The sequence below is a fragment of the Hippoglossus stenolepis genome, chromosome 15 (genome assembly GCF_022539355.2).
Source record: "Hippoglossus stenolepis isolate QCI-W04-F060 chromosome 15, HSTE1.2, whole genome shotgun sequence".
NCBI lineage: Eukaryota > Metazoa > Chordata > Actinopteri > Pleuronectiformes > Pleuronectidae > Hippoglossus > Hippoglossus stenolepis.
The window spans coordinates 9,889,193-9,915,639 of record NC_061497.1 but is presented as its reverse complement, the minus strand read 5'-3'; the positions used below and the strand labels follow the sequence as shown (position 1 = coordinate 9,915,639).

Below are 26,447 nucleotides of genomic sequence, written 5' to 3'. Positions count from 1 at the left end.
GAAGTAGTTGGGTTTAAAATGGTGGAAACACTGACCTCAATGATGTCCAGATAAAACATACACACATATCTCAATCATGTGATATTTATTAACTGATCTTGATCAAAACATGAACAATGAAACAATATGTTCAGGTTGGCCGTGTTGTACAAATTCCCTCTGGGACCTCAAATCAATCAGATCACATAAAAAAAAAAGACTGGCACCATCAGCAGTCACTGAGTTAAAGGATCATTCCAGGACGTTTTCTCTCCTCATCCTCGACAGATGTTGTTTGAACAATTAATGGTTTAAGTTCAGTTACTTGCTGGTATCGTAGCTTTGGTTTGTGCTAATTTTAGAAATGCCTAAACTTACCCAAATTACAGAAAGATAGCTTCTCACATCTCACAGTAGCTACCCATGCAGATAGATTTTGGTTTTTAATCCAGCTGGACTTTCTGCTGCAAAACCCAAAATAATGGAGGTAGATTAAGTGTACTTATTAATACCAGCATAATAAACAAGATTTTAATTAATTGTAAAAGAAATACGTCTTACCTGAAACTTAAAATAATCCACAGAACACAGCTGAGTTACATGAATTAGAAGCATCAGCAGGAATAGACACACAGCCAGCTAAGTAAGGAAATGTTTTTTGTCCATTTCTAAATATATTTTTGTAATACAAGTGAACCGATGCTTAAATTGTATTGAAAATTCTACTTAAAATGAATGAATGAAACAAAGAGTCAAATCAAAGACAGTTGTGTCATTAATTATTGTCCATGAAGACAATCGGGACAAAGCTCTGACCGAGAAATCTTCTTGTAATGTATGATTCACATTTTTTCCTCATGACGAGGCTTTCGGTCACAAGGTCTTTTACTGTAAATGCCTAGGAAACTATCCACTGTTGCACTTCAGGTCAAAGTATGGAATCAGTCCAGGTCACACAGCTTTATATCAGCGTTTACCTTTAACCACAAATGACGCAGCTGAAGAGGAAGTCTGTGTGTACTGAAGAGGCCAAGGGAGCAATGATTTAAACTATTTTCATACAGTATTTATTTCTCATGTTATCAACATGAGGAAGAAAATCACCAGCATGATCCTTCAACTATCAACACACACACTTAAGACATAGATTATTAAAATGAGAACCTCTCTAATGATTTCGAAAAAAACGCTTTACTAGGCTGTAGGATGCACAAACCAATTATTAAGGTGTAACGCTGGTGTAAAGAAAATCTTGGGAGACTGACAGACATCAAATTTCAAATTGCTAATAAAATTCAAATAATCTGTAAAATGCAGACAATGTGCCTATAAATACATACAAAAAAAGTATAGACACTTTTTATTGGTATTTTTAGTTCAATGTTAGGCCCACAGTCTTTTCGAGCCAGTGCATATCTTCTATGTGTAGCGTGTATGTCCTTTACTGCCAGTCGCGGGTCACTCCAGACCCAGGATGTAGTTGATACCTTGCACAAATCCAATAATAACAGGCTGCCAGGCCACCAAGTACCGAAGCCAGTCTAAAAGTTGTCCATACATGACGTGTGGCCTCTCCCACCTAAAACATGAGTTAAGGAAAAACGAAACTTTCAACAGCAATAGGTAATTGTTCATGGTTAGTTTACCTGAAAGCCTTATTTAGTGTATGAAGATGCAGTTGTCTGAGCTGCCTGAAGTGTGAATTCTGAACCACAAAAAGGAACAGGAACTTTGTATGCAACCTTTAAATGTCTCATCTCTAGTTCCTAACAGTCAGCTATTAAGCTGCCTGAAAAACAAAAATCACCTGAATGTTATCGTCTAAACTTCTGTTACAAGAAAAACATCCTGTTACTTGGCATAACTGTGTTTCCTAGATATTGATTTGATATCTGTGGCTGGAAATTACCTATCAAGTTTTATATTTCTGAAAATACTTCCTGTATGTTTGTCCTCAATGACAAGTCCTCAAGTGTGTTTTCCTACACTCTATACTGCAGGAACAGTGTGTATATTTATTTATATGATCTCTGACATTGCATCAAGAGATTATTGAGATGTCCAGTGTAAAAAAACAACAGGTAAATCTATCATGTGAGAATCCAACAATAAAAAGGATACGGGTTACTGAACATCCTCTTCAGATCCACCTTCTCCTTGCAGTAAGGGCACATCTGCTTCTTTCCGACGATACACCATCCTCTTATGCAGAACTCATGGAACCTGGATGTGGAGTTAAGGCGTGCTAAAGAAGTATCAGTAGTCACAGTTCAAACCAATACACAGGCCCAGAATTATGAAATTAAACTAAATTATGCAACAACTTGTTGAATCAATAATGGAACAATAGATTTTCTGATCCCATTTCCATCAACTACACCGATTATCCTTTGATGGTACTTTACTGATCCCAAATTACTAGTTATTAGAATAGAATAACAAACAACAAATTACAGACTAAACAAAAACTAGAATAAAACAGTTCAGTACACATAAAAAAAATTAAGATAAAAAATATCTCAATATACATAATGTGCAAGGTTGTGCAAACGGACTTCCAACATCCTGTCAAATCCATCTCACAAGGAACTTAGACTATTTGAGAACAAAGGGAGACCCTCCCCACTAACACTTACATATAAATAAAGGAATACAGGTGTTAAAAACACCCACACTGTGACATTTGATAAGGTTGCATGCTATTTACAGTGTGTAAGCAGCAATAGAAAATAGTGGGGGAAGTAAGGGTGTCAGATGCACATCAACATTCTGGAATAAAGGTCAAGTTAACTGTCAGTTCCCCTTTACTGCTGTACTGAAAATTCCATTAATATACCTCCTATAGAAATCAAATTCTCCATGTTGTGCCCCAACTTCTTTTACAATTAATGCAAATAGAGACGCATAATAAAGAAGTAATAGCATAAGAATATGTCAATAACTGGTAGGCAGGATACACATGGTTGCAGGATAATCTGTACGTGTTCTCAATAATCCCTTCCTCACTGACGTCTACGAGGATGGGCTGACCGCACACAGCACAGATATTGTCAGAGAGGTGTTTGGTTGGCATGCCGGATGCGCTGTAATACTTAAGAAGAAAAGAAAAGAGGGAATGAGACAACAGTGAATATGACATTTTAACAACAGGGCACAAAAACATGCAGTGTCTTCAATCTGCCCACTTACCCCAACGGTTGAGGCCATGAAGTCTGCACACATTTCCGCAAAGTCCCTCCCCAGGACCCCGTAGTACAGACCGTAGAATAGTAAAGAAACACCAAAGTCCATGGCATCCTCTGGCTTTATCCTGGAGAGAGAAAGCATGGTGTGTAAATAATGGCTCTGACTGATCCTCCTGCAGCAGGGTTCAATGTCAACATCTGTTTATGTCATTATGTTTAATATTTGGTGTATAGAGCATGTTAAAATAAGAGTCAGAAACATATTAAAAGCTAAAAATCAGCTAAACCAAAAAATAACAAAGATAGCCCAAGCCTCTTTCTCAAAGTATCCAAATCAAGTGAGCTATACAAGAATATCCTTTTCCATTCATTTCATTTGAAACTAGTCAGAAAAACGGATGTAGCAACAGACATAGCTGCCATCAAAGGATGACTACATCACAATCAACGTAAATTTATCGTAAATAAAAAACTGACCTTGTCCTTGAGACTTATAAAAATATAGTATAAAAATACTGGAAAATATAGACTAAATACTTCATGAGATGTAACTCACTCTCTGTTTAACTGAAAAACTTGAACTGTACTGTTGTGTTGCCCATAGCAACCCCTGTTCCCCTTTTAGTCTTGTCAGTTTTTTATTTGATTGCTCTGAAATAAAAAAAGAACGACTTGACTTATGATAATGCCGTCCATTACATTTCCTAAGCTCCAGGCAACATCTTCAAATATGTTGTTTTGAACGGCCAACTGCCATTAGAAACAAACACAAGAGACAGTTGTCATTTTCTTGTCTAAATAGAAGTTCTTGTCATAAATATTAAGGTGTTCATACATTGAGAATGATAATATCCAAAAGCTACTATGTACTTCTTAAAACGTATATGATGTTGACTGTATGCGTCATGTGACCAGAGTTAACTTCTAAATACATAAACCTGGGGTCACGAAACGGGCAGAACAACAGTGTTGTTTGTTTCTGATAAAGTCGGTGAAATTCTATAACCCTGTTTGGTGAAGGATTTTGTAAAGAAGTTTATTGTTGGGTGTTGCTTCAGTGCATTAATCAGAAAGTAAGCAACCAAAAACCGATGTACTTCAAGACGGAAAATAAAGGAATAAGGGCAGGCAAGACACCTCTCAGTTGGATATTCAGATAAATGATGAATGTTGTGGGAGTCTGATATTGAAATGGAAAATACGTTTTAAGTTTGAAAAGATGGCTACTCTTCCAAAGAGCAACCTAGAGTTTATTTAAAGAGTTTTAAGAGGTAATGTCCCATCATATATTTGAACAATTATGTAGTTGTATTATAGGAAAAGACAAAAAAGGTTAAAAAGTTCATTCATCAGCAAAGACATGCTGTGGACCTGACAATACATACCTGAATATTAGGTTGATACCAAAAAGTGTAAACATGATGACACTGTAACCAACTATCCCTGTAGCATAGCTGATTTTGTAGAGAAGGAGGAACCACTTATACACCAACCTACAGAAGGCAGAAAAAGGACATTTGTCAGATCATGCCATAAAAGGTTATCAGCAGTTCAATCCTCATAAATGGAAAGGCACATCTCTTAGTTTGCAGGTTATGGTGAAGTGCAAACGATATAGTCGTACCTCGGTGTGGTGCAGGCCAGTGGCTTGCGAGTGGCACGGAAGGAGATGTAGGCTGTGACGACAGAGAAGATAAACCACGTGGTCAGGAACCTCCACCAGTGGAGTTTGGTAGTAAAGTAGAGAGGAACTACCCACATCTGGAACAGAGTCACTAGCTACAAGACAGCAGAGCGTACAGATTAGAATGCATGTGTACATCAGAGATAGAGGCGATTGCATTATGACACATCATTTCAACATAAAAACAGACACTACTGAAAGCATTTCGTATATGGAGAGAATCGGGCAAGAGTGAAAATACAATATTTGTCTTTAACTGAGTAAATATGTAAAGATACAGTCGTGAATCATGCATCTAAGAGACAATGCAGACGTTTGAGGGACAACACTGTCAGTACAGGTTCTTCTATCCATTCCTTGATCGTCAACAAACATAAACCCACTGACACCTAAACTGTGTCTGTAGCCAAAACAGAAAAATGTCTTTCAAGTATGTGTCTTCACATGAGGGCATTTCCAAACTTTGCCATCACAACTTAAAACATTTTGATAGTGTGACTTTTGTTTCTTACATTGTATGACTTTGTATGTCTCTGTTTCCACTGCACAAGGACTAACTGGGCGACGACCAGGGTGACAATGAGGATGAGCACCATCTCTGCGTGCATAGCCTCATGGCCTTTGTGTTTGGCGTGCATTCTTGCATGCTCCACCCTGTGGAAGAAGAAAAAGAGGAAGAACGTGCTTAACGTTGCCCAGTGCCACACTGGTTGATGATTCATAACATTGCAGGACAGGCGTGCCTGAAAAACTGCAGTAGGCTTCTTTACACACTGGTGACTCCCGATGGTAATGACTGAGAACTGTTTGAAAAAGTGTATTGTAGCTGATAAGCAGTTGCTCTGGGCAGAGCTTTGAAACTGTAGCCTACTTTCTAAAACTTTGTGGTTAGGTAATGTGTCAGTACAAAAAAACTCTTTCAACCCAATCCAAAAACCTTCAATTAGAATGTAAAGTTATTTTACCAAAACCTAGTGTAGAAAGGGATTAAAAAATATATTTAGCATGAAAAAAAGAGAGAATGTTACTAAAATAAATCCATTAAATGTGTAATAGAGACACTTACCTCCACTTTTCTTCTGGTGAGAGCTTGGACACATCAATCTAAAGACAGAAAGGGACAAAGTAATGACTTATCTTTAATACTACTGTAATGTGCCCTAGCAGAGTACATTGTATGAATCATTTGATCAAAGACAAACTAGTTGAACTTCTAAGCAAGATTCATTGATGATTTGCAGTAAGGAAAGAGTTATAATGGGAGACAACAAGACGGTCACAGTTGATTAAGGACGCTGAGCATTACCTCTCACACAGTTGGCTTCAAACGCCCAGATCTTCCATTGCATACCAATTAAACAGCAGCTAAAGTACAATCTGCCTCAAACCATTTAGGTTTCGTTGTGCCGGAAATGGAGATGTTTGTGGGTTCGATACCATGTTTTTTGGTTGTTGCTAAAATCACACTTCCTGCTGTACACACAGGCAAATAATTTAGTTTCATTGAGGCCACATTAAAAAAAATATTAAGAGTATGTCAAATGTGTCAATAACAAAGTCTCCCCAAACTTAAATCAGTCTCAGTCATCAGATCAGAAAATTTTAAGAGTTTACATCCTGACACAGGAGAGAAACAGGTTATCAGAGCACACAAGGTCCAACAGAGATCGTCACTGGACCAAACACAAGGATCCAATGTGTATTTCAATCATTTCACTGTAATGACAGCCATCTAATCTGCAGTATATGTACTGACTACACTTCACACGTGGGAGCACAAAGGATCCTTAATGACCCGTCACTCTACTCAATAAGGAAACGTGTTGATTCGTCCGTGTATCTCAATACCCTTTGCACTGTGACTGGCACATTAAGCACTCTGGTTATTAGGTTTTAATGCCAGTATTTGTTTTCCATCTTTTATGCATTAATTCCTTTTTGTGTTTTATCTTTTGAAGTGTTTTTAGGGCAGGTGCAATATTCAACTCACTTTGATTCTGCATTATTAATCTAAGTCTTACACGATATATCCTTGTGTACTGTTTTTTATTGTTCGTTAAACAATGTACAGTTCTGCCGTACGGTTCTCTCAAGAAAGATTTCCCCATGGGGACAATAAAGTATATTTGATTTGATTGATCACTAGTTTTTCTTGCACTTTATGAACACCTGCTCTAACATTTACATGTTAGTTTTACCACAAGCTTGAAATCCTACAGGAAGTGGTTAGGGAACCTCCCCTGGCTTGACACTTGCAAACCATTAAGCCCTTAACACAGAGAAGCCCATAGATGACCTTTGACCCGATGGGCCACATCATCATTATTCAAAGGGACATTTAAGAACATGGCTGCGAGAACGGGGTTTGAGTTAGCTAAACAAATGATCATTTCACTATTAAAGTTCACGTTAGCTACTTTAACCAGGTAAAAACATGACTGAAAGGTTAGCCAGTTAGCTAGTTTGGCGATGCTAAATGACATCTCCCTGCTGCTTTAGCAAGCACAGCTCTTTTTGCTGAACCAAACACAGCCAGTAATGCTCAGTGCACCGTGTGGTTACCTGTGGACCATGCCTCTGCTTGGTGACAGACGGCTGTGCAGCGGGGGCTAGCTGCTTACGCTATGCTAAACCCGTTTGTAGCAGCTAGCACGAGAGTTCCGTGTTGGGGGCTAGCAGCCACATTATGAACCCAACCCCGACGTGCTTTATCCGCCGTAACACCTCGGTGTTTCCCGTCCCTCTCTCACCTGGTGCGGTTCATCGTGGTGCCCCAGTCCGTGGTCGTGCTCCACACCATCAACCTCCACCTCAAACACCCCAGCCATCGTCGGAGTGCTGCTTCACCCTTCTGGGGCCATTAGCGTTAGCATCAAACCGGTCCTGTTTGGCTGGCTTCCCTCCCCTTTCAAAATAAAGCCCGGGGTTAATGTAGGTCAAACATTGAGCCGGTGACAGAGTGAGTTAATCACAGGATGTGCGAAGCCTTTTGTTTACGAGTAAGAGTCTATTGATTTTCCCAAGACAGGTTTTTGTTTTGACATTGGCACAGAGATTGATTTGATCACACGTGACGTGCTTGTGAGGATGCAAAACAGGGAAATGATGAATGACACTGGTGGAAGAAGTACTCAGATGTTTTACTAAAAATAACAATACAACAGTGTGAAAATACACAAGCAAAAGTCACGCATTAAAAGTAGCAATGATAGATGTGGTCAATACAAGAACAGTACGATTAATTGTGGAGTGGGCTGGTAGAAACCATCTGCTTCGGGAATGTGACCAAGGAGGACGAGAGGACGGTTTCAAAACCACTGTGTGTGGTTTTGAAACACAGGATGTTGTCACAGTGGAGGATTACAAGTACCTGGGCGTCCACGTCGACAACGGACTGAAGTGGAAAAGCAACACCGAGGCTGTGTACAACAAAGGGATGAGCAGACTCTATTTCCTGAGGAAGCTGAGATCTTACAACGTGTGCAGCAAGATGTTGGACATCTTCTGTCAGTCTGTTGTGGCCAGTGCCCTGTACGTTGCTGTGGGAGCAGCATCGGAGCCGCGGACACCAACAGACTCAACAAGCTGATTAAGAAGGCTGGCACTCCAATTGGCTGCAGACTGGACTCTTTCGAAGTGGTGGTGGGGAGGAGGGCTTTGAACAAACTGTTATCCATCATTGACAATCACGAGCACCCTCACCACCACCTAGTGGACAGACAGGGGAGCACTTTCTCCAACAGACTGGTTCAGCTCCGCTGCCGCAAGGACAGATACAGGAAGTCTTTCCTGCCCAAAGCAATAAGACTGTACAGTTCTCACCTTTCTATCCACACCAAAACTCTCTGGGTAATCCTCCTGCAATAACTGTGAACTTGTTTTTTCTTTTCGCACATATTATATTCATATTCATTTTTTACACATCTAATAGTCCTATTTATTTATTTGGTCATGTTTCAAACAAATACTGCAATTTCACACGCTTATATCTTTGTCGTCTTTTGTAGCTAGCCCTTTTTTTGCTCTATGTGAAATATTTTGCCCTTGACATGCTGTTGTGATACAATAATTTCCAAAATTGGGATCAATAAAGTACAAATATCTGTCTATCTATCTATTATTCTTGATTATTAGTATTGCGTGATCAATCATCTATATTTTATTATATATTTCAAAGGTATCACTATAATGTTGCAGCCGGTAAAAAAATGGGGCTACTAACAAAAAAACGTAGGATACTGCCCGGTAGTTTAATCTACAGTAAGAGTATCATAAGAGTATGTAAACATATCATATATCAATAAGTGTAGTAAAACCAATATGTACAATATAGGTGTGTGAAATGAAACGCAGAGCATGAAATAGAAGCAATGAAAATTTTAATTCAGTTTGCAGTATTCAGTGTTTTAGAATTACTTGGGATACTGATTGTTAAAATCACTCAATAATTCAAAAACTAAAAACGCTCAAATCTTCCTGTTGGCTGTGGTGGTAAATTATTATGTATAAATCATCATCATACTTTCTGCTACCATTGTAAAGCATCTTGTGGTGAGATTTTGAAAAGTGCTCTATACATAAAGTTTAATATTATTATTGTTTTTCTCCTACTTTTCCATTTTTTATTTACTTTTCTCGAATGCTCAACTTTATCTTTCTGAAGTGCCACTGAAACTGATGATTTATGATGATTTTTTATGACAGATATTTATATTTAACGTTTTGTGTATTTCATTGATTTAAGATGCATCACCGTAACTATATGTCACAGCTGATGACAACACCACATCTGGATGTCACATATAAACTGCCACACACACAGTGTAAGAGACTCAGTCCTGTTGCGGAAATGAGACACAATAATTACATTGGACAACTGGAGCTCTCGTTTGATAACAACCCGCCAGATTTGGGCCGGAAAAGGAGACCGGATGTTGGAAATGTCCCAAGCGCTGGGTCGTGATTGGCTCAGAGGTCTGCAGGGCTCTCCTCTGATTGGCTGAGCCGCTGACACGAAGCAGTGTAACTGGTCGGGGGCTTGTTCGCGCCGTCAGTTTGAGATTCAACTGTAATATTTGATTGTTCTTACGGTGTCATAAGAACGTAAATCAGCTCATTTCACCTGTTTCCAGAGAAAAACACCTGCAGCCACCGTGTGACCAGACTCAGCCGCTCGGCCGCCATCATGCAGGTCATTAAACGAGGTACAGTCGCTCATTTTTTATCAAATAATGTAAAATAATCCAATAGTAAGATTCGGAAGATGTGCAAAAAATTTAAATGCATCTAAACTCTGATAAAAGTGAACAAAACAAAGAAATGTAAGACTTTATGTGGACTCCAGCTCAGTGTCACTCATGTTGAAATGTGTGTTTTTGTTGTTTCTTTGCTCGGTGCGTGTACGACGAGACAAACAAAGAACCGGGGCTTATGAAAGGACACATACTGATTGGGTTTTTCTCAGATGGCAGATGTGCAGCTTGTTTTATCTCCATTTTAAATACGACTCAGTGTTGAATACACTTTCTTTTTTTTTTAATTAGCTGCAGCACAGCAGAGACTTTAACTTGTTTTCTTTCCTGTGCATTTATATCCAAGTTAAATTTTTCACAAGCATCCCTCCATAAGTGAAGTGGGAGGGTTGTCGTCAGGAGGTCTTGATATGTTTTGTTGTGGCGCGAAGCAGCTGAGGCTTTTCCTTTTGCTGCCATAACAACTGGTTAGACAGGTGTTCGGTGTGGTTCACAACTGCCATCATAACCACCGATATGCACCAGGCTTCAGTAAATGAGGTCATAAGAGGAACATGCTGCTTGTGTTTCAGATGGTCGTCAGGAGGGAGTCACCTTTGACAAAATCACCTCTCGTATTCAGAAGCTGTGCTATGGACTCAACTCTGACTTTGTGGACCCTGTAAGTTCCAAACACTTCAGTGCAACTACATCCATTTGAAAGGAAACATCAGGTGCAGGCAGAATGTCAGATCACTGACATTCTGCCTTGTGTAGTTTAAGAGATAAGATATGATCAGATAAACCTTTATTGATCCCACTCAGCATACAGTTAAGATGGGGTAGACAAGAGAATAAAAAAGGCAATGGAATGAAAATGAAATGTTCATGTGGAAACCCTTTGTCTCTGCTCCTGCAGACCCAGATTACCATGAAGGTGATCCAGGGTCTTTATAACGGAGTCACCACCGTGGAGCTGGACACCCTGGCAGCAGAGACCGCCGCCACCCTCACCACCAACCACCCTGACTACGCAATCCTGGCCGCACGAATAGCTGTGTCAAACCTGCACAAGGAGACCAAGAAAGTGTTCAGTGGTGAGTCAAAGTGTTGCGTTGGTATCGACAGAGGTACTGCCCGATGACAAACTGTGTGATTTGTGTAATTAGAATTGCATTGAAATAAATGATAGCCAATTTTATGCATTTTATCCATGGTGTTTGCTTTGAGCATTCATTTTAATCTTCTCTTTAAAATGTAATCAAATTTTTAGTTTAATTTTAATAAAATGTATATGTTTTAATATGTTGGAGGATGTGTTTTTGTCTTTTGCTATGAAACAGTGCAGGAAATCCTGGCATGATTCATTGTACACTATTAAAGCGATGAAATTATTACTGTTTTTACACCTTCTTCCCTTTTTCTCTTTTGCAGATGTGATGGAAGACCTGTACAACTATGTGAACCCATTAAATAGACGCCATTCTCCCATGATCTCCAAGGAGACGCTCGACATTGTCCTTGACAACAAGAATGTACGTCACCTTAGACGATATATTTTGTTCTGTAATGAAGTTTCGCGTTTCTTAACAGAATGTCCCCTTTCCTTTGCAGCGCCTCAACTCAGCCATCATTTTCGACAGAGACTTCTCTTACAATTTCTTTGGATTTAAGGTAATTACAAATTTTCATACATTGTCATACATTAAACATCTCACTCAGATGACTTTGACGTGTGAATCGTACTTGTCTTTTTGCTCTAATAGACTCTTGAGAGGTCGTATTTGTTAAAGATCAATGGCAAAGGTGAGAGTCGTGTTTTTTTTTCTTGCTACAACTTCTTCAGAAGTGTATCTTTTGTTGTTAGATTTGTTTTTTTATCATTGTGTGTTTGATCGCTAATCAAGTTCTGTCCCTGCAGTTGCTGAGAGACCCCAGCACATGTTAATGAGAGTGGCCGTCGGGATTCACAAAGGAGACATCGATGCAGCCATTGAGACGTACAACTTGCTGTCAGAAAAGTGGTTCACCCACGCCTCACCTACACTGTTCAATGCCGGCACCAACAGACCACAAATGTCCAGGTAAATAAAGAAATGTTGCTCTGAACCAATTTAACCAAAATGTCTGAAACTTGATTTTTGTTACTAATACTTGTTTCTTTTTTTTGCAGTTGTTTCCTGCTATCCATGAAGGATGACAGCATCGATGGTATTTACGACACACTGAGGCAGTGCGCAGTCATCTCCAAATCAGCTGGTGGCATTGGATTGGCCATCAGCTGTATCCGAGCAACAGGCAGCTACATTGCTGGGGTGAGAAAAATAAACATTACAAAATATTGTATTAATAGAGTAATAGAGGAGCTTACATGTACATGTTGTACACTATGTAAAGTTTTATATGACTTAAACTGGTGTGTGTATTTCAGACAAATGGCCACTCCAATGGGCTGGTTCCCATGCTTCGAGTGTACAACAACACGGCACGTTACGTCGACCAGGGTGGCAACAAGGTAAGAACAGAGATTTACAATACACACAACTGTTGTCTACATTGTTACACGCGAGAAGCAATTTTTTTTCAAAGTATATTTTAAGTATAAGTATATTTTTGGGGCTTTTATGGCCTTTAATTTTTGGTAGGAAGGAGAGCAAGCTGTGAGAGGGGGGGGGACAGAGAGGGAGTGGGGGAGGACATGATGCAAAGGGCCACAGGTTGGAGCCGAACCCGGGCCGCTGCGGTTGAGGCACTGCCTCGTTGGGGCAACAGCATTTTTTAATCACCTGACTCTCTGCGTTCGCCTGTACAGAGACCCGGGGCCTTCGCCGTGTACCTGGAGCCGTGGCATTTGGACGTGTTTGAGTTCTTAGAGTTGAAGAAGAACACAGGTAAAGAGGAGCAGAGGGCCCGAGACCTGTTCTTTGCCCTGTGGATCCCAGACCTCTTCATGAAACGAGTGGAAAGCAATCAGGTGAATACTGGAAGCATTTCCCACCCTAACTCAGATCCTACATCTACTTAGGCTTCTAAGTCTTATCGGTCCGCTGATATACTTGTAGGACTGGTCTCTGATGTGCCCCAGTGACTGTCCTGGGTTGGAGGAGTGCTGGGGAGAGAAGTTCGAGGAGCTCTACACAAGGTAAAATTAGCACCACCTAACCTTGTTCTGCACAAACAACTCATTTCTCAGCATTAACTTGTCTCATGATTGTCCTCAGATACGAGAAGGAGGGCAGGGCTAAGCGTGTGGTGCAGGCTCAGCAGCTGTGGTACGCCATCATCGAGTCACAGACAGAAACGGGTACGCCGTACATGCTCTACAAGGACGCCTGCAACGGGAAGAGCAACCAGCAGAATCTGGGAACCATCAAATCCAGCAATCTGTGCACAGAGATAGTGGAGTACACCAGCAAAGATGAGGTGAGGGGATGGAGATATCATATTGGTGCCAAGTCAAGGAATTTTGGGGGTTAATGTCAATATATTATATATTTATGATACAGATATATTGGCCATTGCATATATTTTATATAGTCTAATTTATACTGTCTTTATGTACGAAAAAGAACTATGTAAGCATCACTGCTCACATGCTTCTACGAGTCCTTTACATGAGCATGGTTGTTAAACAAAGCATCCACTGGAGGGCAGCGCAGTGTGAAGAGTCAACTGAGACAACAACAAATATGGCAATGATGGAGGATGTCTTCATAATGTACCTCTTAAGAAAGAGATGCAAGTTTCTTACCAACTCGCTAAGTCTCTCCAAAAAGTTCCGCCATTGTTGAAGCTTCTTCCTCATGTTTTATTTTTGTGTCACTTGAACTATTGGCTAAAATTAGGAAAGCTAACAATTCTTTTAACATAAAATATAAACGTAAATGCATAGCTTTATTATTTTTTATTGTGAAATACTTCATATTGACAAACATAAACGCAGATAGCGATATGTATGTAAAAGGCTTGTGTCTGTCTATTTTTATTGGCCAACAGATATATCAGTCCAGCTCTAGTACCAATAGATTCAGCTTGCTTCCTTCTGTAAACCTATTTTGTGCAGCAACATCATTTTGTCAGTTTTCCTTTAAAAAATCTATATGTTCTTTCTTCAGGTTGCCGTTTGTAACCTGGCATCCATTGCACTCAACATGTACGTCACCCCAGAGAAAACCTTTGACTTCAAAAGGCTTGCTTCCGTAACCAAAGTCATCGTTAAAAACCTGAACAAGATTATTGAGATCAACTACTACCCAGTGCCGGAGGTAAGCTCCCTTGTCTCGTGTTGCATCTTGATCGACCCTGCAGCCGAGTCGTGTGTGCTCAGTCTGAACAAACGGTCCCTCTGTCCTGCTTTACAGGCTGAAAGATCCAACAGGCGTCACAGGCCGATTGGAATCGGTGTGCAGGGTCTGGCGGATGCCTTCATCCTTATGCGTTATCCGTTTGAAAGCCCAGAGGCCCAGCTACTCAACATTCAGATCTTTGAGACCATCTACTACGCTGCCCTGGAGGCCAGCTGTGAGCTCGCAGAGGAGTTTGGCACTTATGAAACCTACGCCGGCTCTCCTGTCAGCAAGGGAGTGAGTAGCTTTCACAATGTCTCAAATCCAACATGGGGTACAGCTTAGTCGTTTTGGCTCAGGTTGTAATCGTTTTTTTTTGTTTCTTTGTTTTCTAGATTCTTCAGTACGACATGTGGGATAAAGTCCCAACAGATTTATTGGACTGGAAGGCATTGAAGGAGAAAATCGCTAAGTAAGTCTTCCTGGGTGTCCTCATTGTTCCTGATGTTTCTCATGTCATATCTGCTGTATGTTGAAATCATAGCTCAACCCTGACTTGCACCACCCCTCGTTCCTGTGTGTCTTCAGGCACGGCGTAAGGAACAGTCTGCTCTTGGCCCCCATGCCCACAGCTTCCACTGCCCAGATCCTGGGCAACAATGAGTCCATTGAGCCGTACACCAGCAACATCTACACCCGCAGGGTGCTCTCTGGAGAGTTTCAGGTCAGCACTGAATCCATCTGCTGCTTTCAGCCTCTAAAGTCCTGTGTCATAGAGGGAGGAGTTGCTCAGTGTCATTTCTGCGTCTCCTATAGATTGTGAATCCTCACCTGCTGAAGGACCTCACAGAAAAAGGTCTGTGGAGTGATGAGATGAAGAACCAGCTGATTGCTCAGAACGGCTCCATCCAGGTAATACAATCTTATCTGATTCGATTATTTACATCACTCTTATACATGTTGTTATGTTTCAAGCATAAGCAAGTTATTTTATGTCTGACTTGTGCACAGGACATTGAAGAGATCCCTGATGATCTGAAGCAGCTCTACAAAACAGTGTGGGAAGTCTCCCAAAAAACCATCCTCAAGATGGCAGCAGACCGTGGTGCCTACATCGACCAGAGCCAGTCGCTTAACATCCACATCGCTGAACCAAACTATGGCAAACTGACCAGCATGCACTTTTACGGTTGGAAGTTGGTAAGTCAGCCCTGAGGGGATGCAGGCTGGATGGATGCTGCGTCACACGGCCAAGAAACATCATCTTTAACCGTATATACTTGTCTCTGCAGGGCCTGAAAACCGGCATGTATTACCTGCGGACGAAGCCCGCTGCCAACCCCATTCAGTTCACCCTGAACAAGGAGAAATTAAAGGAGGCTCAATCAGCCAAGAGTACAGAGGAGGGGGAGGTGGAGGATAAGGAGCGCAACACCGCTGCTATGGTGTGTTCGTTAGCAAACAGAGACGATTGTCTGATGTGCGGCTCCTGAGGGAAGTGTTCAATCATCCAGGCACACTCCCTCTTCACACTCTCTTTCAAATAGCTTTTTTTTATTTTTGTATTTGTATATGATGCCATAATAACAAGTGTTTAACACATGCCACTGTCTTCTCATCACACATCTTTACAGTCTTTATTTAATGTGTGATGGTTTTTCATTATGAGGTGTATGTTGTATGTACAGAATCAACAGGGTGCAGTGAAGTGATGAACTTGTAACTCTTGTTTTTTATATAGTTTTGTAATAAGTGGGTCACATTAATGAACTGCTTGGTGGTCAGTATTTTCGGTGTTTGGAAAAATAAATTTTGTTATACAATGATGTTAATCTAAGTCTCATTATTACATTGTCCAAAATATGAGTTATCTGTCAGAATCCAAGTATTTATACATCCATCTTTCATCTATACCACTTATCCTGCATGTATATATACTTAATGTATACATGCATAATAAGCATGTATAGACTTATATTTATTATGAACTATTGTTTAAAAAGCTACATAGATCATTTGCTAACTAAGGTTGGGTAAGTAGTAAACATTTCTTTTACTGGGAATTGAGAGGGGGGGAAGAGTCTTTCTCCAGGGACCTTCTAACAGCTGCTGTAACAGGATGGGGAGTGTGATACAACATGCCACTACAATATGAACACAATTTAGTTGATGGTTTACGTTGGAGTGTGTTTCAACTCCGCTGGCAGATTGGAACGAAAGAACAGGCCCACAGATCCCAAAAGAATGGAAATGATGATGACATAGGTCGTGCAATGCTGCAGAGAGCCACGATGTTTTTCCACTGGAAGAGTCTGGATACAGTGTGCGCCCCAGGGGCACGAGAGGCTGCAGGCCATTAATTAATGAACTGGTGTGTTCAGGCCTGCAGCCTCGTGGGACACGTGTGTGTGTGTGTGGCGTGTGTGAGTGTGAAGCAAGCTGAGACCTGCACTGTCACACTGTAGCAGCAGGTGTCGATGCACAGAGGCAACATTGATTCATAACCTCGGTCATCACAGACGTAACATTCTCCAACAAACGGAGTCAGTGAGACACAGAGGCTATTTTAACGTTTTTATTTGTTTTACAAAGACACTTCTGACAAACCTGAATGGAACTAAAGTCTATTTTCGTGCAATATCTGAACCATCATATAAAAAGAAACCAGAGAGACGGACACAGAATCTTTGCTATTTAACAGTGAAGGTGTGGCAGTGAGAAGCAGAGAGGCCCAGTGTAACTAAGCAGTGCAACTACGACACGTGACGCACAGATCTGACAATTAAACTCAATTTTAAAAAATTACAGTTGGTCGCTGCTTGAAATGTTTTTCCCAATCATAAGGCACCGAAACCCAACTTTACTAAACACTCATGTTTGTGGAGGTGAACTAGTGCATCTGCTGTGAACTAATCTCTTCAGGCTGCTGAACTTACTGTGTTAACTGACTATTAAAAAACCATTGGTCATTTAAAGAGGACTGGCTACAAAGTCATCTTTCTTATTGTGTAATCACAAGAGACGAGCACTATTGACACCATCGTGGAATGACATTTTTATTTTCATGACTAAATCTGAATGCCTGAATTTGTCATATTTCGATAAGAAGGCTTAAGATTTGCGAAAGATGAACTTTTAAGACGAAAGAAAAACGTTTCTGTTCTTTTGAGGGTTTTTTCTGCGTCAGTATCATAATAGAAATATCCAGAAAACTACAGAGTTTTACTCGACTATAGTCGCACAAGATGACAAATGTACAGATTAGATTATAAAACACAAGAGACACTTCATCTGCAGATACTTAGTTTTCTATCAAAAGAGTTCAAGGGGGAATTTTGACGAATCTAAACCAGTCTAAATTAGAGGGGTTGAGGGGCTTTAAAAATATTTGGTCTGTAGCTGTTAGAAAATGTAGAAATAAAATCACCACCATTAGGCCCGTCACTACCAGAGCTGAGAGGAAAGAGCTGCAGGAAAAAAAACAACAACCTGCTGCTGTCTGTTGAAGTCACATATCGCCCTGCATTCAACGTTAATTTGTGCAGACGGAGCACAAACTTGAATATTGGATAAGGTAACCAAAAGGCCCAACCCCCGAAGAAGTCAGCGTGATTTTTAATCGTGATGTCACTAAGGTGACGGTGTCACTAGCGACCCATCGATGGATCCCTCCCTTTCCTGCGAACCAAAGCCCGTGTCCTGGGAGCTGCTGCTGCCCGTCGGCGAGGGAATGATTTTCTTGGCATCGGGTTTGTCGTTGCCCTCCCTGACGCCAGACTTCTCTGCTACATTGTGCTCGAACTTTTTGCCCTTCCCCCATCTCGTCTCTGCTTTTTTTTCTTGCAGCTCTATGTCTTTCAACTTGTTAACACATTTCTTTACATCTGTCTTCTCATTGCTGACTTGGAGGCTCTCAGCTTGTCCAGCGGTGGCCTCTCTGAGTCCCTCCCCTTCCCTTATTTTCTCTGCCTCATCCTGTGTGGCCTCGCCTTTCACCTTCCCTTCAACATTATTGAAGCTGGTCCCTGCTGCCCCCTCCCTTTTCACTTTAATGTCAGTGTTTTCATCTTTTTCTGCTTCCAACTGCTTTTTTTTCTCAGTTTGCCTCTCATCTCCTGACTCTACTTTAACTCTGCCTTCCTCCATCTTCACCACGTCACAGTCGGTCACCTGCTTCGATCCCTCCGCGCCACAATTTCCCACCTGACTCTGCTGCATGTCTGTCTCCTGTTTCGTGTGTGAGTCAACTTTGCCTTTATCCACCTCTTCCTCTTCCTGGTGCACTGTCATATTAGGTGACGTGTTTTTGTCCTCTTGTAAGCTGTTAAAACCTCTGAAATTGTTCCTGGCACCATTGATGTATTTCCCCAGTATGGAGGAGCCCTCCTTCGTCGTCACTAGATTGCTTGCCGAGTGTTCGTCCTCCGTCAGCAGCTGCTGGATCGTCTTAATGTCACCGTGCATCCTGCAGATCGCTTTGCTCAGCTCAGTGATGCGATTACCGATGTCTGAGGGCGAGAGGAGACACACCACAATCACAACACAGCATCAACACATTTACAGAGGAGGTTATGTTTTCACCACTGTCCTTTTATTCCTTGGTTTGTTTGTTTGTTTGTTTTTAAGCAATATAACATTAAAATACTGGACATATTACCTTAAAACTTGATAAAAGGATGCAATATAAAATAAGGAAGAACCCCTAAAATGTTGGTGTGGATCCAGATTAGGGCAAAGATCCAGGAATTTTGTTTCACTTTCTTTAATCTTGCGAGATTTGGTGATTTTTAACTTTTCTCCTCAAAGAATAATTCATGGATGAAAAAAAATCAGACATGATTTAGGGGACTGATATTTGTGTGTGTAATTTGGTGCAGATCCAATGAGTGGACAGTTGGGCCTTGGCAGTGACGGGCGCTCTACTGAGGGACATTCTATTTATAACTTCATCATGTCTAACTTATTATTTGAATTTAAAAAATGTGACAATCAAGGAAGATTTCTTCTCCTATTAAAACCACTGCTTGACTCTCTCTCAAGCTGCATCTTTAAAAAAAAAAAAAAAACGGGTTTACAAAGGAGCACCAGGCTGTTAGATATTAAATCAAAACAATCTGTATAAAAAAAACAAAAAACACGTAAAATGAGAAGATAACTTAAAATCCATATTTTCCTAAATGACACTGACTTCCTGACAGGGAATACTAAAACTATAGCATTCATATCATTTATAGAGATGAGTGAAGGGGCGGCGTGAGGAAGTAAACTTGCTGTGTGAGCTTACAGGACTTTCATGACTAAGTGTTCAGCCCTGACAGACTGATGCCAGTGTCGCCACTAACCTTTCCTCTTGGTCTCCTCGAACTCTCTGCGAGCCGACTCGATGTAGCGCTGCACCAGAGCCCTGCTCACTTGCTGCCGGTACGGTAAGGGGGTTTCCTCAGATCCCTTATCATTGGACTTATTGCATGAAACAGAAACCATGTTAATAATCACACACGGCAGCGCAGTGTATAATTGCTGAAGAATTTTGTAGCTTGAAATATTTCTCCTACTACATTGGACACACTCACTATGGTGGCTATAGCGGGATATTTTTGCACAGAATTACAGGTGCAGCAGCAGCACATTCTTCTGAAGATACCCCTGGAAGAGAATTTAAACTGAGTGAATGAAAGAACTCCGAAACAGGGATCTGTTCTTGCAGATTTTCTGAAGTTTTAGAGCCCACCTCAAGATGTAGAAGAAAGCTTTGGGTGAGGGGATGATGTTGAAGGGCACCGGCATGGTGAGGCCCTCTCTGAAGTAACTGAGGTACAGCTTTGACCGGGCAAACTTCCACTCAACATCTGCATCATCCTGAGATTCAAAAAGACGAGATGTTAGAGATCATCAGAGGAGGTTCTGCTTTCTTCTTATTGCAGATGTGACGTAAAAAAAAAACATTTCTTCACCTCAATTTTCTGAAAGGAGTTGGTGATCATAGCAATGAGCATGTTGAGCAGGACGATGACGATGACGAGCGTGAAGATGCCGTAGAGAATCCTCCCGACAAACTCTGCCAACAAAAACTGTGGCATGTCCACGTAGTCCTGGTTGGCCACACCGAACATGGTCCAGAATAAGAAGTGGAACGTCTCATTAAACCTGCAGTGGAGAAGGTTTTCATGATGAGTCGAAAATCTGGATCTACACCCAAACAGTCGGTCAGTTTTCTCACTAAGATGCCAAATAGAGAGCTTTTTAGATCAGTATAAAGTCAAAGTTAAAGTAAAAAAATTTTTAATAAAAAATAACCACTCAAAATAGAATCTAAATATGTATTATTATTTTAATTTACAATTTGTGTATAGATAAATAAATAACCGGGTTTATGGGGCAAACATTTCATGAAATACTGCCTGACCAAAGCTGGATTTTTGGGACTGATAAGGTAATGATACACCAGCTGATATTTCTGTACATAAAACATACTACATAAAAACATTGTGAAAATAATCAATTAAATATGTCTCCGCTGGTTTCCTGACGACCGCACAGTGACTGGAAATCAAGCCAAGAAATAGTCCATCATGTGCGGTCACATTAAAAACACATATTTATGTATATAGATATATATATATATATTATTTTACAGTTTATGTACATATTAAACAAGGGTGAGAGAGCGTGATAATTACTGAGCCTTATTGGTGCTGGATTTTATCTTCTGTTAGCTTTGGACTAACAGAAGATATAGAACTGTTTCCCTTTGCTTCCAGTCTTAACTAGGCTAACTCCTGGTTCCACCCTCATATGAGAGTGGAGAGGAGAAAGCATTTTTCTCATCTAAATCCTGGACAATGGTCAAATGAGCACATCAAACAGCTCCTTAAAAAATGCTTATTCAGCTGTCCTATGTGAGCTCATTATGGTATGTACGGGCTCAGAGAATGAATCAATAAATCACTCAATAACAATGTATTTGTATAGACCATATTCAAAAATCACAATTTGCCACATAGAGCTGCTTAATCAGCAGATTCTTACCTGCCGAGATGTGGAGAGATGACATAAGGAACGTAGACGTTGTTGATGCCACAGAGGAAGGCTGTTCCAATGATCATCAGTATGAACATAAATCTATAGAGGAAAAAATATATATTCTCACTGGCTCTGACATGTGCTCTGGCCTCCCTTCCAGGCACGGATCACATAAATGCAGTTGTGTATAGTGCAGGAGGCTGAATGAAAAATGCTTGGACCTCATCATGTCGTCAATCATCTTTCCGATGGAGATCTGTAGAGTTCCCAGAGACTCGTGGGCCGGCAGGATGTACGCCAGCCGTGTGAAGCTCAACATGCTGGTGACTGCAAACAGCACCTCCGCAATCAGCTGGGGGTCCTCCTGATGCCAGTCCTTACGCACTGAGGGACAGTTTCACACAGCAACAGACCGGCTGAGCCTTAAACTTAAAAAGACCTACCAACAGTCAGTTTGGACAAAATGCGTGACATGATGTTCTCACCAGTCTGGGTGAAATAAACACAGTCGTCTGTGCCGCTGTGTTCGTGGCAGAGGAGGTGACCTTTGAGCATGATGAGCACACGTAAAGCGAAGGACGCCAGGTACATGCTGAGCACCATCATGTCCAAGCAGTTCCACCAGTCCAGGAAGTAGCTCCGCAGCCCCTCGATCCACACTTCCTTACACTCGTACCAGAAGAATCCTGCATGTGAAGAATGATTTAAAACCTTTCCATCAGTGCCACCACAGGACGGAGTTAACACAGAGAGAGTGAACGTACCAACCACCCACACCATGTGGAAGGAGCTGTGCAGGATGTTCTGCTGCCTGGAGGCAAATTTGTCTCGATACATCTCCATTGTTATCGATTCTCCGAGTAATGTGATGAGAAACCACAGATATGAGGCCGAGTGGAGGAGGAACCTGATCACAGGAATCCTCAGGATCTTTCCTACCTGGTGAAAACACAATAGCCGTTGTTAGCTTCCTGTTTCCGTGTTGCATTTTAATCAGAATCATCTACATTTGGAGATTTCTGCGACCTTTGACTTCGGTGCGATCCAGTAGATGAGGCAGAGGAGCGGCATGGTGAGAAAGATCACCACAGAGACAAACAGCTTCCAGGCCGTCCTGCTGCCTCTCCATCCTTCCAGGTTCCCACACCAGATCGATGAGAGCACCTGCTGACAGATTGGGTGCGCCACAAACTGCAGGAAAACAGAGAGGGAGAGAAATATATTTTGGATCGAGTATACGTCTTTTTTTTTTTTACTGGTTTCAGTTTGTTCATACCTCCTTCTGGTTGTAGTTAACAGCAAGCCGCAGTCGTGACAGGTTGGGTATCCCCTCCTCGAAGGCCTGCTGATCCAAGGCATCCTGGCTCTCGTCTCCGCAGCTGTTGAGTATCGTGGTCACCTCGCTCTGGTTGCGACACATGCCCAGTAACTCAACTGCGAAATCCTGACAGAGCTGCTCCAGGCCCAGGTACTGAGGCTGCAGGAGAGAGGCACCACAGCCAAGGTCAAGCAACAACAAACACGAGTTGAACATAAAGCTGGGATGTCGAGGAACGTCGTCACACCTTGAACTCGGGCTCTTTCTGCGAGAGCTTGCGGAGCTCTCTGCTGAGACTGAAAGCGCTGAGCATGGCGTCGGAGGAGGTGACGGACAAGAAGGCCCGGCTGGCGATTCCACGGTAGGTGTTGATGCGAGACAAGGAGAACTTCAGCAGGTCGTACTGACGGCCGTTACGACACTCCAGACAGGCGCAGGAGATCTTGTGTGGCCACGGGATGATGTGGCCTTTTAGGGTGAGCATGGTCACTATGTCATACAGGTCTTTCTGGCAGGCTAAGGTCAGAGGGGTCACACCGGGGGCAAACTGGGAGTTGTCAATGGAGTGGTCAAAGATGGCCTGAGAGAAGGAGCGCACGTCCATCTTGTTGCCTTTCTCTTGGTCTAGCCGGTCCAGCAGACGCTTCACCACTCTGGGCTGGTTGGTGTCCACGGCGACCAGCAGTGCCTCGTGAATCTGACGGAAGTCGAACTTGACCCCCTGCAGGAGGGTGACCATGGCGGCCTCATTGCCCAGGCGGATGGACAGGTTGAGGGCCTCTCTCCACTGGCGGTCCTCGGACTCGTCCAGCTGGCGGACGATGCCGTCGCCGGTCTTCAGCAGTCCACACAGCAGCTCGATTTTCCCCTCCTGAATGGCACCGATGAGCTCCGGGGGGAACTGCATCTTCTTGTTCATAATCTCGCGCCATTGCTCTGGCTGAGAGACAGAACGGGTCAGTCAGCAGCAGCAGTAGAAATGCATTCATTCATAATTATAGGATGAAAGAAAAGAGGGAAAAGGGGCAGCTCACAATTTGAATTTTTTAAAGCAAAACTAAGTCTGGATAAAAATATAAATAACACATATTTAACATAGGTTCTTGACTGGGGACATTTTAAGACATCAAGGAAAACACAACTTATTGATAAAACATAGACTTTATATTTTTCTGAATGATAAAATAAAGCGGTAAATATTAGATTGGAAGCACAGTATGTCTAGATTTAGCCTATTTTTAATCCTCCTCTAACTTCAATCTGTTGAATGACAAATTCAAAGAACCATGTGAGAATAAAACTCTACTTACCGTGAGGTTTTCCATCCCTGAAGACGAAACAACACAATTTTGAAGCAGTGATCCTACAGTGAAAAAACTATCACATTCTCTGGAGACATAAAAGAATATGTTCAGGATAAATACATATATATATATATTTTAAGCTTCAAAGATGCAGGTGAGAGATATCGGTATAGATCTCACAAGCAGCTCCAATCAGAGGACTGAGCGCTGAAGTGTCCTGCGATCATGTGCAACCAGCTGACTGCATGAAACCAGCACCGACAAACTCAATAACACCCTTCAGTCCCCCTATGGGGCAAAGCCAATTAAAATTCAAAGTGTTTCATGCTTGGCTGGCCCCAAACCTTACTGTTACTGCTTTCAAACAGGAATTAACTCTGGTCTCCCCATTGGAAACAGTGCCACGGTACAATTAAGATAGCTGTTACTGAACAGGCAGCAGCTGTCATCCCTTTCCCCCAGAGGAGCTGGACAGACTTCACAGCAGTGGGAAAAACAAGGAGCTGCAAGTAAAAGATTTACTGGTTATTTTCACCTCCTCTCTTTTCTTGTAGTTCGCTTTGTGGTCCATTCGGTGCACTTGTTAAAATTAGACGTTATTTATTTTGGTCTCGTTCTTTCATCTTGCTTTAAACTTTTCAATCTCTTCATCTAACTCTGATTTATCTCTCTGCTTTTGAGAAGCTTTGCGGATATCTGTGGGTCTTCATCAGAGTAGAGTCATATGTCATTTCAGCTGGAATGTATAACTGCACTGCATACATTATATATATATGTAGAAAGATGGGTAGATGGATAGATAAATGATTACCTGCATTCACCAAAGACACTTTATGTTGTATTTAAAAGATGGCAAATATATTTTTCTTTAAAAGCCATGCCAGTTCATACAGTAACCACAGCAGAGGTAATCATGTTTTTTCTAGAATGAGTCCTTCAGTGGATCCCAGGTCAGATTCAATCATCAGTAAACTTACAGAGCAGACATGTTTACAGGAGAACCCAGCTTCTTTGTGTGAACAGAATGTTGCACAGCAGAGGGAAGGAAAGGACAACTTCATACTTTAAAATCAGATGTTTAGAACTGTTTGGTGTTGGCTGGCTCAGGAGGTAAAAAAACATGACCGAAAAATCTTGTTCTTTTAAGGGTTTGTAATCATTGCTGAAGTGGGGGGTTTCAAATCAGGAGATGATGAAAACTAAGGCTAGGCAATAAAACAATATATTTAATAATGATAATATAACTTTTCATCTGTAGCAATATAACTTTAGTCCAAATTGTGTAAGCACAGTGAGGAGGTAGAACATAATTGGTCTACCACAGATTTGTAAAACACGTTAAACTGTTTATTATTCTCTGCTCATAATGAATTTAAACTCAATAGGAAATGTTATTGTTGGTTTTATCGTGATATTTATCGATATCGACTGATATGAAAATGTCCATCTTGATATAGTTTTAGCCATATCTCCCTGCAGGCCTCATCCAAACAGTCTCTTATTTGAGTTCAGTTTCCTGATTAAGTGCTGGTGTGTTACATTAGTTCCTAAAATGGATCTTATGGTAATTTTAGTGATGTGATTTTGTGAAACTAATGGACAATCGGTCATGATAAGATATGACAAATCTGACACGATTGATTCTACTTTGTCTTGTCATCTTTTTCATAACTAATAGTAGTACTTTCTCGAAAGGTTTGGCAAAAAAACTAGAATTACTGCACTGCAGTTCTATGCCTTTGCCCACCACTGATTTTTCTGTGTACATATTTCTACATGCTTGTTTCCCCAGATTCATATAAAGGTCACTGTAACCTTTACCTTTAACAACTGAAACAATCACTTAACTGTGAGTCCAAGTGACAACTGATCAAAAGTTGAAGAAATGTGAGTTAATCCTTTTACTCCAAGTGAATGTTGGTGACAAATGTGAAAGGATTCCTTGATGGAGTTCCAAAGATATCACCTCCACAAGGCAAAACATGTGCTTTGTGAGATCCCTGTGACCTTTGACCACCAAAATCAAATCAGTTCATTCTTGAGTCCAAGTGAATATTTGTACCAATTTTGAGGAAATTCCGTGTGGGCAATCTTGAGATATCGCGTTCACGAGAATGGGACGGATGGACAAACTCAAACATTATGCCTCCGGCCACTGGCTCGAAGGCAAAGTCCATCAAACCCAAGGATTTAAAACAAAGCTCTAAACGTGTCCTTTGTGAGAAGCTGGATAGGAACATACAACTTTGACAGATAACAATCAGAAGAATCCAACAATACTGTCAAGTGTGATGAGAGAAAATACAAAAAACATATAACTGCTAAATGTTTCTTCATTTTGTTACACGGTAAATCTCTCTGCTTTCTATGGGTGCTATTGTCTTCACGATATCAAAATTAGAGTCATAGCAATTGTTGAGTTTAATTGTCTCTTTGC

At 41.3% G+C, this 26,447-nt stretch overlaps 3 protein-coding genes across 3 annotated transcripts; 1 reads left to right on the top strand and 2 right to left on the bottom strand.

The window, feature by feature from the left end:
- Nucleotides 1–68: 68 nt before the first annotated feature.
- Nucleotides 69–7,753, bottom strand: rnf121 (ring finger protein 121). The gene is made up of 9 exons (XM_035178126.2): nucleotides 7,599–7,753; nucleotides 5,915–5,952; nucleotides 5,361–5,502; nucleotides 4,789–4,943; nucleotides 4,550–4,657; nucleotides 3,169–3,289; nucleotides 2,937–3,070; nucleotides 2,101–2,202; nucleotides 69–1,558 (listed from the first exon to the last, which is right to left on the bottom strand). Exons 1-9 carry the CDS (start codon nucleotides 7,674–7,676, stop codon nucleotides 1,438–1,440), a joined length of 999 nt encoding a protein of 332 aa, XP_035034017.1. The 5' UTR covers nucleotides 7,677–7,753; the 3' UTR covers nucleotides 69–1,437.
- Nucleotides 7,754–9,897: 2,144 nt separating this feature from the next.
- On the top strand, nucleotides 9,898–16,191 carry LOC118122692 (ribonucleoside-diphosphate reductase large subunit). The gene is made up of 19 exons (XM_035179579.1): nucleotides 9,898–10,052; nucleotides 10,673–10,761; nucleotides 10,999–11,176; nucleotides 11,514–11,614; nucleotides 11,694–11,753; nucleotides 11,846–11,885; nucleotides 12,001–12,163; nucleotides 12,253–12,394; nucleotides 12,511–12,594; nucleotides 12,892–13,053; nucleotides 13,142–13,221; nucleotides 13,301–13,502; nucleotides 14,195–14,344; nucleotides 14,441–14,662; nucleotides 14,761–14,837; nucleotides 14,954–15,089; nucleotides 15,182–15,277; nucleotides 15,377–15,565; nucleotides 15,658–16,191. Exons 1-19 carry the CDS (start codon nucleotides 10,034–10,036, stop codon nucleotides 15,856–15,858), a joined length of 2,391 nt encoding a protein of 796 aa, XP_035035470.1. The 5' UTR covers nucleotides 9,898–10,033; the 3' UTR covers nucleotides 15,859–16,191.
- Nucleotides 16,192–17,081: 890 nt separating this feature from the next.
- LOC118122286 (short transient receptor potential channel 2) lies at nucleotides 17,082–24,031 on the bottom strand. The gene is made up of 13 exons (XM_035178928.2): nucleotides 24,017–24,031; nucleotides 22,954–23,646; nucleotides 22,665–22,865; nucleotides 22,415–22,579; nucleotides 22,153–22,327; nucleotides 21,874–22,074; nucleotides 21,610–21,772; nucleotides 21,395–21,487; nucleotides 20,320–20,512; nucleotides 20,097–20,224; nucleotides 19,939–20,011; nucleotides 19,708–19,825; nucleotides 17,082–18,873 (listed from the first exon to the last, which is right to left on the bottom strand). The coding sequence occupies exons 1-13, from the start codon at nucleotides 24,029–24,031 to the stop codon at nucleotides 17,996–17,998; spliced, it is 3,096 nt and encodes a 1,031-aa protein (XP_035034819.2). The 3' UTR covers nucleotides 17,082–17,995.
- Between the last annotated feature and the right edge of the window lie 2,416 nt (nucleotides 24,032–26,447).

Coding starts and splice junctions, on each gene's coding strand:
- rnf121 (XM_035178126.2), bottom strand. CDS start 7,676: ATGGCTGGGGTGTTTGAGGTGGAGGTTGATGGTGTGGAGCACGACCAC. Junction 4,658..4,788: donor CTGGCCTGCACCACACCGAG/GTACGACTATAT, acceptor TGCCTTCTGTAG/GTTGGTGTATAAGTGGTTCC. Junction 1,559..2,100: donor AAGAGGATGTTCAGTAACCC/GTATCCTTTTTA, acceptor CTCATGTTTTAG/GTGGGAGAGGCCACACGTCA.
- LOC118122692 (XM_035179579.1), top strand. Junction 13,054..13,141: donor AACGAGTGGAAAGCAATCAG/GTGAATACTGGA, acceptor ATATACTTGTAG/GACTGGTCTCTGATGTGCCC. Junction 15,278..15,376: donor CTCAGAACGGCTCCATCCAG/GTAATACAATCT, acceptor ACTTGTGCACAG/GACATTGAAGAGATCCCTGA.
- LOC118122286 (XM_035178928.2), bottom strand. Junction 21,773..21,873: donor TGTTTATTTCACCCAGACTG/GTGAGAACATCA, acceptor ACTGTCCCTCAG/TGCGTAAGGACTGGCATCAG. Junction 20,225..20,319: donor ACTCCTTTCAGAAAATTGAG/GTGAAGAAATGT, acceptor TTTGAATCTCAG/GATGATGCAGATGTTGAGTG.